General features: G+C 38.7%; 1 protein-coding gene across 4 annotated transcripts in view; it reads left to right on the top strand.

The window, feature by feature from the left end:
• The first annotated feature begins 406 nt into the window (after positions 1–406).
• Positions 407–19,359, top strand: part of ANTXR2 (ANTXR cell adhesion molecule 2) — a 156,780-nt gene continuing 137,827 nt past the window's right edge. The window contains exons 1-6 of one of the 4 annotated variants that reach the window (XM_072810653.1): positions 407–443; positions 2,236–2,307; positions 4,456–4,527; positions 18,257–18,338; positions 18,863–18,970; positions 19,085–19,153. In XM_072810653.1, coding sequence (XP_072666754.1) covers positions 427–443; positions 2,236–2,307; positions 4,456–4,527; positions 18,257–18,338; positions 18,863–18,970; positions 19,085–19,153 — 420 coding nt within the window. In that variant the 5' untranslated portion in view covers positions 407–426. Of the gene's footprint in view, positions 444–1,061; positions 1,619–1,812; positions 1,917–1,945; positions 2,013–2,235; positions 2,308–4,455; positions 4,528–18,256; positions 18,339–18,862; positions 18,971–19,084; positions 19,154–19,359 lie in introns of those variants that run through there. The other 3 variants (XM_072810654.1, XM_072810656.1, XM_072810655.1) reach the window with 3 other exon arrangements.

The following is a 19,359-nucleotide window of genomic DNA, read 5'->3' as shown; positions in this document are numbered from 1 at the left end:
GCTTCATGTAAGCAGGGGCTTGTCATGTTGTTCTGTGCATTAACTGTGAGTCCTAGAACAGGGCCTAATAGGTAATTGATACCCAGTAAATCTTTGTTAAAGTGACTGGTTTCTTTTCTTTCTTTCTTTTTTTTTTTTTTTTAAGTGACTGGTTTCTATTCGCAACCAGCTTACAAATTTGGTAGTATGTCAAAGATAATGTAAATGAAAATTTAAATACACATGACAACAAACAGAAGAGATGCTGAAAGGGCAATACGTGATTTCAGTACTATATGAACCTTTTATTATAAAGCATCAACTCAGATAAAACATCAAAGAGGAAGGACACCTCATATTCCCGTCAGTGAGGCTGCAAGTTCTAAAAGCCGGTTTCCACCAGGGGAAGGCAGAAGGCACGTGTGGAGGCGATGGGCAGGAGAGAGGATGCAGACGCAAAATGAGTAAGCAGAGAATGCGAGCGCGCTGGAACTTCAGCTCCAGCACAAGTTTGGCAAGGAGGGCCCGAGTTGCTGCAAGATGAAATTTTTAATTATCTGGAATTTGGGAGAAATGCCAGTTGGATGGAGTATCTTGAGGCACAACTTTCCACTCGTAAAGAGTCTTGCCAAGGGCCAGGCCTCGGGCCATCCCCCTCCCCCTCGCCCTCGCCCTCGCCCTCCCCCACCCCCGGCTCCGCCCGGGCCAGTTTTGGCTCTTTGAGATGCAGCTGCAAAGCGGATTCATAAACAGAGGAAGTTGGCTGCTTTGGGTGGCCCTGCGGCCGGTGCAGCCCGGAGAGCCTGCGGCGGGGAGGGCGGGGAGGGCGGGGCGGAGTGGGGAGGCTCGGTCTGTCCCCGGCGGAGCGCGGCCGGGCCCGCGGGCCCTGGGAGGGGCTTTCGGTCCTGGACTCCTTCTGCCCTCCGTGGGGCCTGGCAAGCTCTAGCCCCGGACCCACAAGTGTGCGTGCGCGGCCTCGGCTCGGGCCCCGCCCGCCCTCGGACGCGCCCGGGCGCCTGCCTGGAGGGGCCCCGGCCCGGCCTGGTCGCGCTGCGGCTCCCCCGGCCTCCAGCCCAGGGCGGCTCCGGGGGGAAAGTGGGGCGCGCGGGGGTGGGGCCAGCCGGCGGGGAGCGCCCCTGCCCCGCGACCCCGGCGCAGACCAGAGGCGCGGCCAGAGGGCCAGGGCGCACCTCCCGAGCCTGTCGCCTGTCGCCTGGGCCCTCGCGGTGGGCAGGGACTCCGCGGAGCCGGGGGCGGGGGGGGGCGCGCTCTGCCCCTGGGATTCGTCCGGAGTCCGGCGGCGGCGGCGGCGCTCTTTGTCTTCTCAGGACCTCCTCTCCTTCCTTTCACCCTCCCTGCAGCCGTCGGTGGCTCCCGCGGCCCCGGGCGCGGCCCCGGGAACCCCTGCCACCTCGGTGCCCCGCCGGGTCGGCCGAGGGGGCTGCGAGCGGGAGGCAGGGAGGATGCTGGCGGGGCGGACTCTGGCCCGCAGCCCCGGGAGCCGGCCGGTGCCCGGGCTGTGGCCGCCGCTGCTGCCGCTGCTGCTGCTGCCGCTGCTGCGCGCCCCCGGGGGGCCGGTGAGCGCCCAGGAGCAGCCCTCCTGCAGAGGAGCCTTTGACCTCTACTTCGTCCTGGACAAGTGAGTGCCCGGGGGAGGCCCAGGGGCTTGCGCGCGGCGGCCCTGGATGCGCCGGCGCCGGGGAGACGGAGACGCCCGCGCCCCGGGGAGCGGCGCCTGGAAGCGACCGCGGCTGCTCCCTGCCCTCCCCGACCCACGCGCGAGCGCTTCCTCGCGTGCGCCCGCTGGGCCGTGAGCGCTGGGCCCTCCGGGGAGGTTGGGGCAGTCACCGTTTGCCAGTCCCGGGGTCTCCGCCTGGGGCAGCGGTCTGCAGCTCCAGACCCCGGCCGGGCCCGGCTCGCGCCCCAGCTGGCCAAAGGTCGCCGGGTCCGACCCTGATCAGGGCGCTTTCCTCGTAGCCAGGAAAACCCTAGCGTCCGCATATACTCGGGGTGGTTTGCATGTCCTGCGAAGGAAAGTTGTGTTTGTTTTGAAGAGCCGGGAACCTACTCCAAAGGATTGGTCAGGTGGCCCCGAGGAGGTGGGGAGGGGGGGGGCGGTTGGCTCCCTGGATTCTTTGAGTGCCTCAGTTTCAACCGTCTATACTGTTACTCTGCTGGAAGTAGAGGCCGGGTTACCCCCACGTAAATGTTTTGTGTTGTTTGTTTGCTTCTCATCAGTTCAATTTCATTTTACAGGTCTGGGAGTGTGGCAAATAATTGGATTGAAATTTACAATTTTGTCCAGCAACTTACAGAGAGATTCGTGAGGTATTTCTCCCACTTTACTCTGCAGGGGAATTTGAGGTGGAGGGAAGTAGACTGAAGTGTAAGGTATCCCTTTTTTGAGACCTTTTGTAGGGAAAGCTTCTCCAGAAATGTTGATTTTTCTTTTTTCTTTTTTTTTTTTTAAGTGCCTCAAGATCACTATAACACACATGTAGTTATTAGGACAGCCCTTCAGTTGTTCAGGGCTTATTTTATCTGGATCCCAGAAACTTGGCTCAGGCTCTGGGGAAGCATCTTCAAATACTATTACAAATGTCTTTTCCTTTCTGAATTTTCATCTGTTTTGAATTTCAGTTACGCTTTCTCATAATTTATCACATTAAACAAATTTTATGCTAATAGTGTCCATGATATATTTTTCTTTCCACATAATTCGTAGCATTGTAGAGGTCATCATTAAAAAAGAAAAGTGTCGGTAAACTTCAAATGAACATGTGTTAATAACCCACTACCAGAAAAGGCACTGTGTGTGTTTAAAGAAAGACTTGTGTTTACCCAATGTGTGGGTGTGTGGCTGATTTAAAATTTAACTGTTCTATATATGCAATAAGCCTTACTAGGAAAGACTGGTTTTTTTCCTCCTATAAAAAGCATAACTGCTACGAAATCCAGCTTACTTGCTTATTTGGAGGTAACTAGGAATTAGTGGCATCTCTATTTAAAAATAACCCCAGGACACCAGACTTTTGAGCCTTTCTCTCTCTCTCTCTCTCTCTCTCTTTCTCTCTTTCTCTCTCTCTCTCTTTAAAGAAAAAAATGCAATGAGCAAATGCAAGTTTATCAAGATAATGGAAAGGACACAAAAAGGAGCTGTATCATTAAATATTGCTTCTTTCAGTCTTGTTAGCCCAAATGTTTTCTGTAAAACAGGCTTGGATGATCAAAACATTTTGAAAGTCATGTTGCAAGTAACTTCAAACAATCTGTAGAGGCCTAGGCAATCCTTGCTTTCAGTTATTGGCAGCAGTAAACTTATCCCTATAAAAATGTATGCTTGTCCATGTTCAATCATCAGTCTCCTGCTTAAGAAGCCAAGTATAACACTCTCATTTCTGGACAGGGTCTGAAGTAAAACTGTCTAGGAAAGAAAAATAAATAAGGCCCCATATTTTTAAATGTTAAAGGCAGTAGAGATAGCTTTTTATAAATGTTCTGATTTGATCTGAGAGTGTACAGAGAGTATCACATAGATTTTGATTGAAAGCAATGGATCATTTCAATACAACATTTTGAAGAGGTGGGGTTTTTATTTATTAGATCTGGCTTGCAAGCTGGAATTCTATAATACATAGTTCTCTGGCTCAAATTTAGTTGCTTAGTTATTGACTCATAATACATTGTAGAAAGTGAATCAAAGTTGACTACTGAAGAGAATGTCTTCCAATATGAATAGGACTTTGAGATCATCCTGATCTTCAGTTTATAGATATTAGTTTCCTATCTTTACTTTCAGATCTTAGTAACAGTTGTGTAGAGTGTCTTGGAGACAAGAACCATTCTGTGAGATCAACGCCTAAAGCTTAAAAGAGGTGGCTAACTGGGGCAGGTGTTGCCAGTTGGAAGTGGGATGTTTGAGACTTGGACAGCCTAATCAAAACTGATTTGTTAGTGTCTTTCAGATTGTCCATGATACTCTCTCTATGTATTTTTACCTCCAGATCACTTTTTTCTGAACTCATATCAATTATGATAATTAAATCAAATTATGGTAATTAAATCAAACTGACTGCTCTCCAGCGCTAAATATTGTTAGTGACACTCTCTAAGAAGGGTCTGGCCTCCTTTAAGGAGGTGAGATAGAATACCAAGAGAAGAAGTATTTTCTACAAAAGGATTTTACATTGGCCTACAATTCATCTTTCTAGTTGTAGTCTCTTCCCCAAATGGCCCTATGGTTCATGGAGCATTGTTTGAGTGCTGAGAAGCACTGACTCAATCCAAAACGGCTTACGTGGTAAGGTTAAGCTGAATTAGTATATATACTTAGGGAGTTCCACTGAAAAGAAGTCTGGACCATCAGAGTCTGATTTTTTTTTTTTTTTCCAGAGTCTGATTTTAACTGAGACTCCATAGCTACAAGATACAAGTCTCTTATATTGTATTTTAACTGCCTCTTTTCTTATTTTGCAGCCCTCAAATGAGATTATCTTTCATTGTGTTTTCTTCTCAAGCAACCATTATTTTGCCATTAACTGGAGACAGGTTAGTGCATTATCATTTCACTGTAGGCTTTTAGTAGGGACTAATCTTGAAGGGATGATGGATATTTCCAAGTAGTGATTCAGGCCTCCCAGTGGAATCAAACAAATGCACAGACAATTCAGCTCTGTTTGCTAATAGAGGGGAAAGGAGGTATGAGTGATATAAAAGAGCAGATAATCTGAAAATATGTATCATTCTTGTTGGCTGTGGGATGTACAATGAAACCCAGATCTCTGCCTTAGTTGTATATTTACTACTTCCCATGTTTCCCCCTCTGTTTCTATAAGTACTTCTACATCTTTCTTGTTTAAATGTAATACGTTAATCAACTAGGAGTCTGCAGAACATTAGGGAGGAGAAAGATATGGATCTCTGGATAATTTACTAGATTCAGCCGACATCCCCCATCTCCAGTCTTACTCTGAGATCTACTGATGCTGAATATATTTGCCTTTGTAAAGGAACTTGCTTACTATTTTTTATTTTATATGTATATATAAAATATTATATACAAACTTGTAAATATATATAAATAATATATATTATATATTTAAATATATTGTACATATATTTTATGTACATAAATACATATAAATGAAAATATATATAATCTTATGATATTTCATATGGCCATTTTAATGTCATCTGAAATAATGGGTCAGGTTAGAGGTAGTCACTGACATATTTTAAAGAATGGCTGCTTTCCATGGGATCACCTTTGTGTAGTAGACTGAGTTCCAAAGTGGGAAGGGAGATTTTCCTTTTCATTCTTATATCTACTTTACTTATTTATCTATTTAATTTACTTTATTTAATACAAAGTATGAAAACATAGTTTTTGCTCAGTTCTTGCTGAAAGAATGGATGGGTTAGCATTTTTTTGAAATCATATTTCTCCAAACTGTCATTTTGGTGCAGGAAGCTGGTGTACTTTGTTTTGCATAATATGTGGATTTCTGAAAAGTTATGCTTGAATGCAGCTTTTTTTAATAAATGAATTTTTTCTCTGAAAATGTTAAAACGTAATATATATTTAGTGTTCTATTTGTTTCAATTTTTTATTTGAACTCTAGTTAAGGAAACATAACATTTAAAAGGATTCAGGGAGAGAACTTATTTATACTTGTCAGAATTAATTTGGGAGAAAAATATAAATCCTTCTAATTTGCTTGTGCTTTAAAGTTTTACTTTTCTGGAGAGGAAGTACCTCTGTAGATGACCTCAGTGTTCTCATTGATAGTTTCCTTCCGTACTTTCTTGTGTACATCTGGGTGTCATCAAGAGTCAGAGCAATAGTAGTCTCTTATACCCCACATAGAATAGCTTTCTATACCCAGTGATATAACACTCTTTGTCTCCATGAAAAGAAATTTTGTTCATTGCCCAGTTTAATTTTCAAAGAAACAGATCTTCCTAATGAAGTCTATTCATTAGGAAAAAGAAAGAATGTTGTTAACATTTATAGAGTGTATATGTAGGGAAAAGCACTTAGCATAACGCCAGACACAGTAGACTCTCAGTGATTGTCACCTGCATATGCTGTGCAAGGTTCTCTGTTAGGCACTTCACATATGGATCCTCCAGCACTTTGAGGGTGAAGTGTAGTGATTGGTCACCAAAACTGGTATTGCATGGAAATGCATGGAAAGGGTTTAACATGTTAATCTAAATCAGAGATTCTTCCTTTATCATTGGTTGAATCTAATAGAGGAGAGAGGTGGGATAAAGAGGCTTCCATTTGAAGACATAGCATAAAACAAGCATGTTGCAGTTAAGTCACAGAACCAATTTATTAGCCAAATGCTCATGGACAAGATACTTAACCTTTTTGTGCCTCAGTTTTGTCCACTTGTGTGATGGTGACAATGAGCATGGTGCTAACAATATCTACCCCATAAGACTATTGTGAGAATGAAGTCAGTGAATATGGAGAATGTGGGAGAGTCTGTTGTGTATGTATTCAAGAGAGAACGTTCTTGTAATTATTTATTTCTACTACGATTATTATTGTTTGGATCTAGGGAATATGTAGCATTTTCATGATTAGTGAGGAATTATTATTATTAATTAAAGGGATAATTATGCTGCTTGACAGAATTTATAATTTTCTAGGAGAAATATTGTTAAGGCTACTTACAATTTCTGTACGGTTCACTCTTTTTCTTTTGAAATAGAGATACATTCAGTTGTAACGAATTGCACTATTTGTGGCATGCTGAATTAGTGTGAGGTGGCCGAAAGTACACTAAGAAGGTCTAGGTAGATTACAGCTGTGCTACTTAAACTGATTTAGAGACTTGGGGCAAATCATCTACTCAGGTGTCAGTTTTTATGTGTGTAAACTGCAGACATAACTGGCCATGTTTTCTTTCTTTCTTTTTTTGAACCTTTATTGATACTCTTATGTGCTTTCTTAAGAGAGTTGTTCTAAGATGAAAATAAGACAATGCTTGGAAAAGTACTTTGTATATCACAGTCTCCATTAAAGGATATTATCTTCTGCTCCTCGTTGTTCTTTTACTAATTTAACTTTATTACATCAGTAACTTCTCAAACTTTTCTGTCCTGGGTATTTGGGTATATGGTGTCTTCATCCATTACCGGCTCTCAAGTGTGTAGAAACAGTCACATATTTAGATACAAACATCACTGAACAAATGTTTCCCCAACTATTGTGGATCTTTGTTTCAAAGCCTAGACATTGGAATTCTACGTATAAACTTTCTTGATGTCATAGATCACACTTACAAGGAGATCTGAGTAAATGAGAAACATAGCAGGTTTCATAATTTTAGTATGGTTATGAGAAGTACTTCTTTCAAGTTTTCAGAGTGTTGCTAGATATTTTCAGTAGAGATGAAGCAAGATTGGAAGCCAGTAAGTCCCTAAGATAGAGCAGTGTCTTCTTAGAGAATTTCAACATGGAGTCCAATACTATGTAAATACGTGAATAGAATAATACACTCGGCAAGAAATGATCAGTCATTTTGTATACTTGTAATATAAAAACTACTCTTTTAAGTGTTTCAGTTTGAACCACTCTCTTCTCCTCTCCTCTCCTCTCCTCTCCTCTCCTCTCCTCTCCTCTCCTCTCCTCTCCTCTCCTCTCCTCTCCTCTCCTCTCCTCTCCTCTTCTCTCTTCTTCTCTTCTCTTCTCTCTTCTCTTCTCTTCTCTTCTCTTCTCTTCTCTTCTCTTCTCTCTCTTCTCTTCTCTTCTCTTCTCTTCTCTTCTCTTCTCTTCTCCTCTCCTCTCCTCTCCTCTCCTCTCCTCTCCTCTTCTCTTCTCTCCTCTTCTCTTCTCTTCTCTTGCCACCATGATTTTTATCTTCTGTGTATCTGTTCACCCATTCATCCACCTACCCACCTACCTACCTGCTTGCCTACCTTATATATGATATATTGAGCATTATGGGCTCTGGAGACAATACAAACATGACTAATTTAGTGTGTGTGACAGTGAGGAGTGTGCACATACATTGAAATAGCTCAGGGTTGTGTTATAGGATCAGATAAGAAAAGTGCCATGTTGATTCAATACGGACAAATCTGGCCTCTCAATATTAGAGAATCTGAATCAAGAGTAATTTTAAAGAATATTTTTAGTTACTATGCTACATAATTGGGGATAGTGAATTATGCTCACATCTATTCAATATGATCTTAATGATGTAAAATGATTTAGTTGAAAACATTTAGTGAACAGTTATTATGTGCTAGGCAGTGTGCAAGATGCTTTCCATTTATTACCTCATTTAATCCTCATATTAATACATGTAATACATACTACAATTATCTTAACTTTACAAATGAGGAAATGGAAGCTGCGAAAGGTAATGTAGCTTATCCAAGGACATAGAGTTAAGATGTGGTGAGCAGAATCGTCTTTGAAAGTATAGAGTATGCCACTCTTGTGCTTATGACAGTTCTAATGGCTTAGAATGGAAAACACATGTCTCCTGATGGCCTAAGAGCCCTTCCTGATTGCCTTGCCCATCCTCTCCAGCTTGTGCCACAGTTTAGCCCACTGGTCTTTCCATTCCCTGAACAGGCCAACTTTGTTTCCACATTATGAATTTTGTTCTTTCTCTGCCCCAGAAATGCTCCTGGCTAGCTCATTCTTATTACTTAGGTGTCATCCCATGTGTCCCCTCCTCTGAGACCCTTAGTCTGGCCATCAAGTCTACAGGAACCCTGGCCTTCCTCCCCAGAAATCTGCCAGGATAGTCTATTTGGTTACTACTTTTTGAAATTATTCTGTTAATTAATATTATTTTTATTTCCATCACCCTAACATAAATTGCATGAGAGCTGAGGGGTCTTCTCTGTCTTGTTTACCAGTGTATTTGATACCAGAACAGAGTCTAGCACATAGTAGATACTCAACAAATTATTATTATTTTTTTAAAGATTTTATTTACTCATTCATGAGAGACACAGAGAGAGGCAGAGAGAGAGGCAGAGATAAGAGAAGCAGGCTCCATACAAGGAGCCCGATATGGGACTCGATTCCGGGACTCCAGGATCATGCCCTTTGCTGAAAGCAGATGCTCAACCGCTGAGCCACCCAGACATCCCGATGCTCAACAAATTCTTTTCTTTTTTATTTTTTTGGTTTTTTTTTTGGAGTTTGATTTGCCAACATATAGCATAACACCCAGTGCTCATCCCGCCAAGTGCCCCCCTCAGTGCCTGTCTCCCAGTCACCCCAACCTCCTGCCCACCTCCCTTTCCACCACCCCTTGTTCATTTCCCAGAGTTAGGTGTCTCTCATGTTCTGTCACCCTCACTGATATTTCCCACTCATTTTCTCCTTTCCCCTATATTCCCTTACTATTTTTTATATTCCCCAAATGAATGAGACCATATAATGTTTGTCCTTCTCTGATTGACTTACTTTATTCAGCATAGTACCCTCCAGTTCTATCCACGTTCAAGCAAATGGTGGGTATTTGTCGTTTCTAATGGCTGAGTAATACTCCATTGTATACATAGACCACATCTTCTTTATCAACAATTTCTTGTTGAGATGAATGGTAGAATTGGTGTGACTCTAGAACCTGAGTTATTTTAAAAAACATATTATTTAAATTCAGTTTGCCAACATATACGATAACACCCAGTACTCATCCCATCAGGTGCCCTCCTTAGTGCCTGTCACCCACTCACCCCATCCCCCCACTCTCCTCCTCTTCTGCAACCCTCTGTTTGTTTCCCAGAGTTAGGAGTCTCTCATGGTTTGTCCTCCTCTAATTTTTCCCCATTCAGTTTCCCTCCTTTCCTTTTTAGTCCCTTTCACTATTTCTTATATTTCACACATGAGTGAGACCATATGATAATTGTCTTTCTCCAACTGACTTATTTCACTCAGCATAATACCCTTCAGTTCCATCTATGTAAACGTAAATGGTGGGTATTCATCCTTTCTGACGGCTGAGTAGTAGTGCATTGTATATATAGACCACATCTTTATCCATTCATCTGTCAAAGGACATCATGGCTCCTTCCACAGATTTAGAATCTAAGTTATTAACTACTATCATGTATTTTCTCTCTTTCAGAAGTCATGACTTAGGTTTGCTAAGTTTCTTTCCCACTCTTATAGATCAGTTGTAAATATTTCCGACTCTCTTTTTAACATATTTGTCCCCAAATTGAAAAAGTCATATAATTGTTTGACCTGAGCACAATAATCAATTACTTAGGAAAAAATATTTCTTAGGTATAATTATAGGAAATTAAAGAGAAGTCATTTGATTAAATTTAGATAATATATACAGTTGTATTATTTGAAAAGTTTTCTTTTTTTTTTCCTTAAGATTTTATTTATTTATTCATGAGAGACACAGAGAGAGAGGCAGAGACACAGGCAGAGGGAGAAGCAGGCTCCCTGCAGGGAGCCTGATGTGGGACTCGATCCTGAGACTTCGGGATCACGCCCTGAGCCAAAGGCAGATGCTCAACCACTGAGCATCTGAGCCACCCAGGTGTCCCGAAAAGTTTTCTTATTCCTTAAAATCTGAATTAAAAGTTAACTTGTGATAAAACAGCCCTTCATAAGAATTGGTAACTTATAAATTGGTTCATTAATTTTGCACAGAAACTTGGCAGGATCTGTAAAAGTTTAGAAGGTTTCTATCAGTGATTCTACTTTTTAGAATTGTGTTCCACTGAAATACTAGCACCGGTGGGCAAAAATAGGTAAATGCAAAATTGGACACTGCAGTAGTGGTTCATAATAGTGAAAATTATATTCAATCTAAATGTATTTCAGTTGATGTAATGAAAAAAATGTATAGAATGGGATACTATGTAGATAATAGAAAAATTGGAAAATCTGTATATATTAACATAAAAATATATCTCAGATACATTAATCGAGAAGAACAGGTGGCAGAACACTAAGTATGATTTTATTTTTCTAAAATAAAAACAAAAAATACCTTTAACTGTTTTTGTGATGTATGTGTGTGAGTGTGTGTGTGTGTGTGTGTGTGTGAGATCATAAATGTATGGAAAAAAGTCTGAAAGATATGCAACGAATTGCTGACAATACCGTCTTAGCAGTGAGATTCAGGATGGGGAGGACCTTCCTTTTTTAATTTCCATACACCTTGGCTATTCCAGTTTTATTTCGACGTTATTCTTTGTAAAAAAAAAAAAAAAAGAAAAAAAAAAAACATGCTCGAAAAAAGTTACTGCTTCTTTAGCCAGAGATAGCTATGTTGGAGTCAGAATGGAATTTAGGGGTTGGAAAGAGAAAGTATTCAGGAATAACACATTTCCAGTTGTTACCTCGGGGGATCCTGAAGGCTCCCTGTTAAAATGAAAACACAGGAGTGGACGTTGAGTCACGTAGACATGGAAGCTATATACTAGTTTTATGACCTTGTGTAAGTAATTTCACTTCTTGCTGGCCAGTTCTCTTGCCCGTTAGAAGGCGCTAATCATTCCTACCATATTGCAATGTTGGGATGGTTAAATGCATCTGATGCATGAGAAGGCCTAATTGACGTGGGGAGGAGTCAAGGTTGAAAAGGGATTTGCGGGTTATCAGTGTACACCACCATCAGAATTTTCATTCTCATGTGCCAGAATTCTAACAGGAGTTTAGAGAGGTCAAATAAACTTGCTGGAAGTCACACAGCTAAGTAGTTAGAGCCAGGATTCACAAGATATTATTTGCATCTATACATATATTGCTTACAAAGCATTTAGCAAAGTGTCTGACACAAATAATAATGTTGAAATAAAATTGGAATAGCCAAGGTGTGTGGAAATTAAAAAATGAAGGTCCATTCCATCCTGAATCTAAGACGGTATTGACTCCTGAGCGTGAGCACTTAACTACTGCATTGCCTCAGACTTTCTGTATTCCCCCTTCTCTGCCTTTCACAATTAGTCAGAATTTGTCATATTCAAAGACATATTCTTCCTCTAAATTTATGCTGTTCTCTTACAAACAGTGATGTGGTGAGAGGAAGTGAATGTAGTTTTTTTTTTTGTTGTTGTTGTAGTTAGAGAAATGATGACTCGTGTTGAGAAAAGTCAGTTTTGGCAACGCATTTGTGCTAATCCTGAGAGGTCTGGGCAAGATAGCAGCTCAGATTCTAGTCATGGATATGCTAAGAGTGAACTTTCATGCAGTCCCACATATGCTTTGTATTCTAGGAAGTTAAATACATTGTTACTCATACCTGAGAGACAACCTGGCACACTGAAGTGTTCAAATGCAGAGGTCAATTTCTCATGACTCAATAGGTATTGAATGGGGGAAGTGGGGTGAAAAAATATACAGAATGCAGCCAGTTGGACTCAGGTGTGATCCATGTACCACATTTTGTAAGCATAGACTAAACTGGAGGGAATTTTTTCACAAAACCCAGATAGTGCGGAGCATTTTGTAAGCACGTATTTTTTGACCATGGATTCATTGGTCTAGATTCTGGACCACAGAGACATTGGCAATGTTGGCCTTAGAGTGACGTGTTAAATAAACAATAAGTACATTTTGATATCAAGTATAATAAGAGATAGGTAAACCTGTTAGTTCTGAAGATAATAGAATGTATTAGCAATGTTTGCATTTAGAAGATACTCCTTCACTGTCTTGTAAACTTCGAACATTTTTTAAGTTGAGGAGCTGGTAGAGAGCAATTACTTTTTTGTGATTTATCCTTTATACAGTATGTAATATAGTCTATAATAACAAATAAATAAATAGAAATGTGGGTATATTTGAATGAACAGATTTTCCCTCATATAATTTTTTTCTAATTTTGTCAATTTGCTTAATATTGTGTTTTATTAATGGAAGGAGATAATAACAGTGGCAGATGAAATTTATTGAGCACTAACTGTGTGTCAGACACTTTGGTAAATGCTTTGTAAGCAGAAGCTCCGGTAAAGTACTAAAGTGCTAAATGGATTATAAATGACTAGTATATTTGTATAGATGCAAAATAACATCTTGAGAGCATTGTTTTGTTTCATATTTCAATGTACTAAGTTTTACCTTCTTAAAAACACTTAATTATGTAACTGGCTGATCATTACAAAATTACTGTGTATTGCTGCATTTTATTTGCAGTTACTGTTTGTTTCAAGAACTAATGTTCCTGATTAATAATCTCTTGAGGACAAAGGATGGAATTGACCTATGATACAAGTTTCTATAACATTTATACTCATGCACTAATGTACTTGTATTAATTGGCATTTGGTAGCATAGATAATATGCAGTTTTTTAGCTTTTGTCGTAGATTGTTCTGTGGCCTCCAGTTAAGCACAGAATACATATAAACATGTATGTGTGTATATATATTCTCTCTCTATATATGTATACAGAATATATATATATATATATACACACTATATATACAAATATATGTATATATACTTAAATATATTTAAGTCTATAAATTAAACTTATACACTTATTTAAATATATAATTTAAAAACTCTGGGCTGGGCCCATGGCTTACTTTAACTGATAGAATATAGCATACATAAACGTAGAAGAGTGCCAGTTCCAGGTCTAAGCCTTAATAAGGCATGGGAGTTTTCTTTCTTGTGCTCTCAGTAGCCAGCTGGCATATAAAAACTTTGATTACCCTGAGACCATCATGGTAGGAGGGAAACCAACCCAGCCATGTGGAAAAGCCATCTGGAAGAGAATGAAGACTACAGTCAACAGTCCTAGCTGTGCTCCTCTGCAGTAGCCAGCACCAGTGCCAACTTGCCAACCATGTGAGTGAGGTCATTTCAACCTTTCTAGCCATTCCTACTTCTCAGCTGACAATGTGTGAAACATAAGAACTGCCCTTTCAATGCACAGTATCATAAAAAATAAGTTGTGTTTGCACCACTAATTTTAGGGTAGTTTATTAGGCAGCAATAGATGGCCAAAACAGAAATGTGATTAGTTAAGATGTTGTCTGTTGGAAAGTTCAAATGCTATACAGATAATATAATTATGTGTATAAACATAATATCCTTAGTTATACGCAGAAGGTACTTAAAATAAAAAATTGTGCCTTAATTGTATTAGTTGAGCAAGTCAGAATTCTCTGCTAATCATTTTATTATGCTACCATTTACAATATATACTTATTTTAGTTATGACGTCATAAATACCCTCCAAAATACAAAGTGTTCAATGGATGGAGAAGAGCCATTGATGTGCAGCGTGTGGCAGTGTAGTTGCCCTCTTCTCTTCTCTTCTCTTCTCTTCTCTTCTCTTCTCTTCTCTTCTCTTCTCTTCTCTTCTCCTCTTCTCTTCTCTCTCTTTCTCCTCTCCTCTCCTCTCCTCTCCTCTCCTCTCCTCTCCTCTCCTCTCCTCTCCTCTCCTCTCCTCTCTTCTTCTCTCCTCATCTTCTCTTTCCCACCCCTCCCCTCCCTTCTCTTCCCTTCCCTTCCCTTTTATCTCTCTTCCTTCCCCTACTCAGCAGAGAAATTTGGCAGGTACTAACAGAGCGGAAAGTGTTATTTTATAGATTAAAAAAAGAATCAGTATGTTTTTGCCTTTCTCTGATCAATATAATCATGAAATAAAAAAAGAAAGAGTTGATAGATTTTAGCTCACTGATTCTCAACAAAAAGAATCAGGTTTATCCCATTTTATTTGTTTCATTTGCCTCTTTCCAAAAAGTATTTGAAGCTGAACATAATAACATTGCAGAAAGATAATAACATAAAAAGAAAAGTTAAGATCTTAGAAAAGAGTATGTAGCAATATGATAACCATAGGAACTTAGAATTTTGTGAATGAGTAAGAAATTTACTGTGGGCTTCCCAATAGTTAGGGCAAGAAATGGTTTACATACTTGTAGCTAGCAGGAAGGAGGAAGTGTATAGTGATTACTCAGGGATGACGAGAAACTTCTGCCACAAGATCTGAGAGGGGACATTTTGTGTTATGATAGCAGCACCCTTGACTACAGCTTCACAACAAATACCAAAGTAGTTTCAATATCACTATTCCTGTAGCTGAAGACATAACGTTAAAACCAAACTTGGTGAGGTTGATCTAAGATGTTGTTGGATTTGAGCTTTATAACATGTGCATTTTTTCTTTTGTTTTTGTCATTCCCTACTTGCTTTTTTTTTCTTTTAGAGGTTTCTTTAAGTCATAGTATAGATGGATGAGTTCTCTTTTTAACCTGTGACATCATTTTGCTTTCTCCCAATTAGCTGTTTACTACTAGACAAACTTAGAACTTACTTTTAGTTGCTTGGGATCTTTTGAGGCCTGAGATCTGCCCTGTCTTGTTTTGGCTTTCATTTCCCCTAAAATGACACTTGGTAGAGGCTGACAGGCTGTGTAGTTATACTGGAAGGAGATAAGACCAGAGCTCATGTGTGTTGATGTTATTGACTGTTGGCAAGAAACACTTTTCCTCCAGTGACGATGCAGCTGCAAAAGTAATGATGGAATTCAGTGCTACTTAGAATATTATGGTGTCAGGTATTGTCATGGATAGAAAAGCCAGGGACAGTGTTACTTCTCCCAGTGAAATAAGCTAGTTGAGTCTTACCTTCCAAAAACAATTCTGAATTCCACGTCCGGCAAGTTCTTGTAGCTTAGAGTCCTATTGTCTGGGTCTTAGAAGAAATTAAATGGTGAGGTGAATCTGAACTGAATGGACAAGGCAGCTTCTACCATGAAAAATCTATTTGTTGTGTGAACTTGAATTTCAGTTGTCTTTTCATTTCCCTTTTGGCAGCAAACATTAATGCTTGAGGACACGCTGCCACTCATTTCTTGGAAGTACCAAATATTTGGTTTTTGTCTGCATTCAGAAAGAATCAGTTTCAAGTTTTGTCTGTAGATACTTAATATAAATATTTAGATAAAACAAACTTGTAAAGTAGGTAATTTAGTTCATCATCTGTGAATTTCTTTCCTATGGTAGATTGAAAAGTTTATTGAACGCTTACTTTGTTAAAGGCATTATTTAAGTAATAAGCGCAGAGTAGGAGGATACATCATAAATGATAGACAGGGTGATAGTCCACTGTAAACTTCCAGTCTAGTTGAGAAGTGAAACACTAAATTAAATCAGTTACATTATTTTAAGGTATAAATTTGAGACAAAATTATTCATTGTAGTAGAAGTTGATCATGGATGTGTTTGGGACACCTTAGAAAAAATAGTATAATAAAGTCAAAGACAGGTTCAGAATAGGCTGATTTTAGACCAAGTATTAAAGGAAGCAATGTGGATTGGTAGAGATGACTGAGTCAGGAAGAAAGAGGATTAGGTCATACTTTGAAAGTTGTCTTATGTTTTTGGGAAACTCCTTGAGATGGAAGACTTGTCTGATACTAATTTTCATTACAGCATCAACATATAATCAGTAAGTTACTTTTAAAACATGAGTGAAGCTCTGGTGGATGATTCATTTATTTCAAGTGTTCGAAATACAACATTGCAGCTCGATGAAACTTTTTTTTTTTTTTTTTACTGTTTCGGACATACGTTTTAATGGTGTGTGGTATATGTTATATGTATATAATTTTATTTTAATAGTGTATGATGTGTGTGTGTGTGTGTGTGTGTGTATAACCTTTTATGTATGACTCTAGTAAGTTCCTTGATAATCAGATAATCTACTTTTTGTGATTAATGTTTCCTCTATCATTGTTAGTAATGTGGGTGCTTTTCATGTTTTATTTAAAACATTATATTTCAGTTTACCATTGCAGGACTTTTTTATTTTTATTTATTTTTATTTTATTTTATTTTTTTTTTTATTTTTTTATTTTTTTGACTTTTTTATTTAGAAAGGTATTTTTCTTGAGGTGCCTGAGTAGCTTAGTTGGTCCAGCGTCTGACTCTTGGTTTTGGCTGGGGTCGTGATCTCGGGGTTGTGGGATTGAGCCCTATGTCGGGCTCCACGTGCGCTGAGTGTGGAGCCTGCTTGAGATTCTCTCTCACTTTCTGTTTCTCTTTCTCTCTCTCTCTCTGCTGGAGCATGCTCTTTCTGTCTCACTAAAAATAAAAAAAAATAATAAAAAAAGAAAGGTATTTTTCTTTGCTTCTTTTTAAAAATTAAAATTCTATAAACAGTATATTAAGATCTCTCTTCTGATCCTTTAAATTTAAAAATTGAAAATGAAATTCTGAGTTTAGTTTGGATTGTTTTTGCAACATTATTGTATTTATCTCATATTATTCTTATGGTTTCTTTATTTTTCAAGGGTTCTTTGGAACCTATATTTAAAAAAACCTGAAAAATAGGTCTTATTTTACTTAATGCACACAAAATAGATTTTTTTTTTAAAGATTTCATTTACTTATTAGAGAAAGACAGACAACAAACAGGGGGAGCAGCAGGTAGAGTGAGAAGCAGGCCCTCCGCTAAGCAAGGAGCCTGATGCAGAACTTGATCTCAGGACTCTGGGATCATGACCTGAGCTGAAGGCAGATGCTTAACCAACTGAGCCACCCAGGTGTCCCCAAAATAGCTTTTAATAATGTATTCATACTTCATTTAGATATACTGCATTGAGACACTAATTGGTCATGATGAAAAAGATTATTCTATAGTTTTTCAAGTTTTTCATTCATATTGCCTGTTTCAAGAATCCATGACCATCCATCCATTTATTCTTTCAATTTGTTCATCAGAAATGTGCTAGTACATTGTAGTTACAATATTCAAGAGAATGAGTTGGTGTCTGCATGGAGGAGAAGATGCTACAAAGGTGACTAAATTTCTGAGACATGTGACTCTGGGAAACACAAAGTAGAAACTGAATTTCTATAAGTTAGGGTTAAGTAATATGCTTTAGAAATTTACAAATAACAAAGTAAATTTCCAACTTATAGGGAAGTGGGTGCGTGCTTCAGAAATACTTTTTCATTTAAGCTGACCTAAGCAACCCTTGTTTGTTTTGGATGAAGGAAAATGTTTCACTCCCTAGCATTTAGTCAAACAAATATGATAGAAGTTATCTGTTCTCAGCTCAAAATGTCTAGAATATACTTAGATTTTTCCAAGATATTTCATATTGTCAAATAAAATAATACTTTTATTTGTTGTATTTAAAATATGAGTGCTCTAATTTATTAAAATAGCAAAAAGTATGAGAAGTTATCTATCCTCAAAGCTCATGTTCTTTCCTCTTCCTGAAGAAACTTTAATTGTAACCCTGCCATGTTTTTTGATAAATACTTATTGTAATCTTTGCTCATTTTTCTTTCATTTAATTTTCATTATTTTTCAGAAGCAAAATCAGTAAAGGCTTAGAGGATTTAAAAAATGTTAGTCCAGTAGGAGAGACATACATCCACGAAGGACTAAAGCTAGTAAGTTCTTTAACATTTGTAAGTATGGAAGAGAATGTTTCCTTATTCTGGAATGCAAAAAACTGTAACTCTCTAGTAAAACTCCAATACCTCATTACAGGTTTATCTTTAAAAAATTTTTTAAAATGCTTTTAGTTGTTCTAAGGAGGAGACTGATTTACCATGGTGATAAGAAAAATTTGGATAGCATTTGGCTTTTTAAGGAATTTTTCATTTTTTGTGTGCTTATTTTCAGACTAGTCAATCAAAGCTTAAAATTTATATTCTTTACACCCAATTGTAACTGCTCTATAATGTGAATATATGCATATTTCAAATAAAATAGCTAACACAAAATACTCTTTTTTATTTTATTTTTAATATTTTATTTAAATTCAATTTGCCAACATATAGTAAAATACCCTGTTTTCAAAGCCAGTCTGTAATATTTTGATTTTGTCAGACTCATACATTCAGCTTGATGAAACATGCTGGTTAAAAGTTAAGATGAAATTGTTAGTGAGATAATTATTCTTCATTTTCAGGCAAATGAACAAATTCAGAAAGCAGGAGGCTTAAAAACCTCCAGCATCATAATTGCTCTGACAGATGGTAAGTTGGACGGTCTGGTGCCATCATATGCAGAGAAAGAGGTGAGTGTTGAACTGAAACTGTTCATTATACCCTGGTGTACTTTGCTGTGTGTCTCTGTATTCATAGCCCGATATTGGAATAATGCACCCCTCTCTCTGCACCCCCCTCCATAGGCAAAGATATCCAGGTCATTTGGGGCTAGAGTTTATTGTGTTGGTGTCCTTGACTTTGAACAAGCTCAGGTGAGTACAGCGGATCTGCAAACCTTAATCTAAATTACATCATCATCTTAAGGGTATTTTTTCAAATTCTTTTCACTGATGACCTACTGTGACACTAATCTGTTGCTAAAGATTTTTTATAAAATTATTTTGAACTCTGCATCAATTATGTCTGATTTTGAGAGGTTTCATTGCTGAAAACAACACTCTAAAATTTCCGGAATATT

Source organism: Canis lupus, chromosome 33, assembly GCF_048164855.1.
Source record: "Canis lupus baileyi chromosome 33, mCanLup2.hap1, whole genome shotgun sequence".
Lineage (NCBI taxonomy): Eukaryota > Metazoa > Chordata > Mammalia > Carnivora > Canidae > Canis > Canis lupus.
The sequence above is the reverse complement of the archived record's forward strand: the minus strand, read 5'-3'. Positions and strand labels throughout refer to the sequence as shown.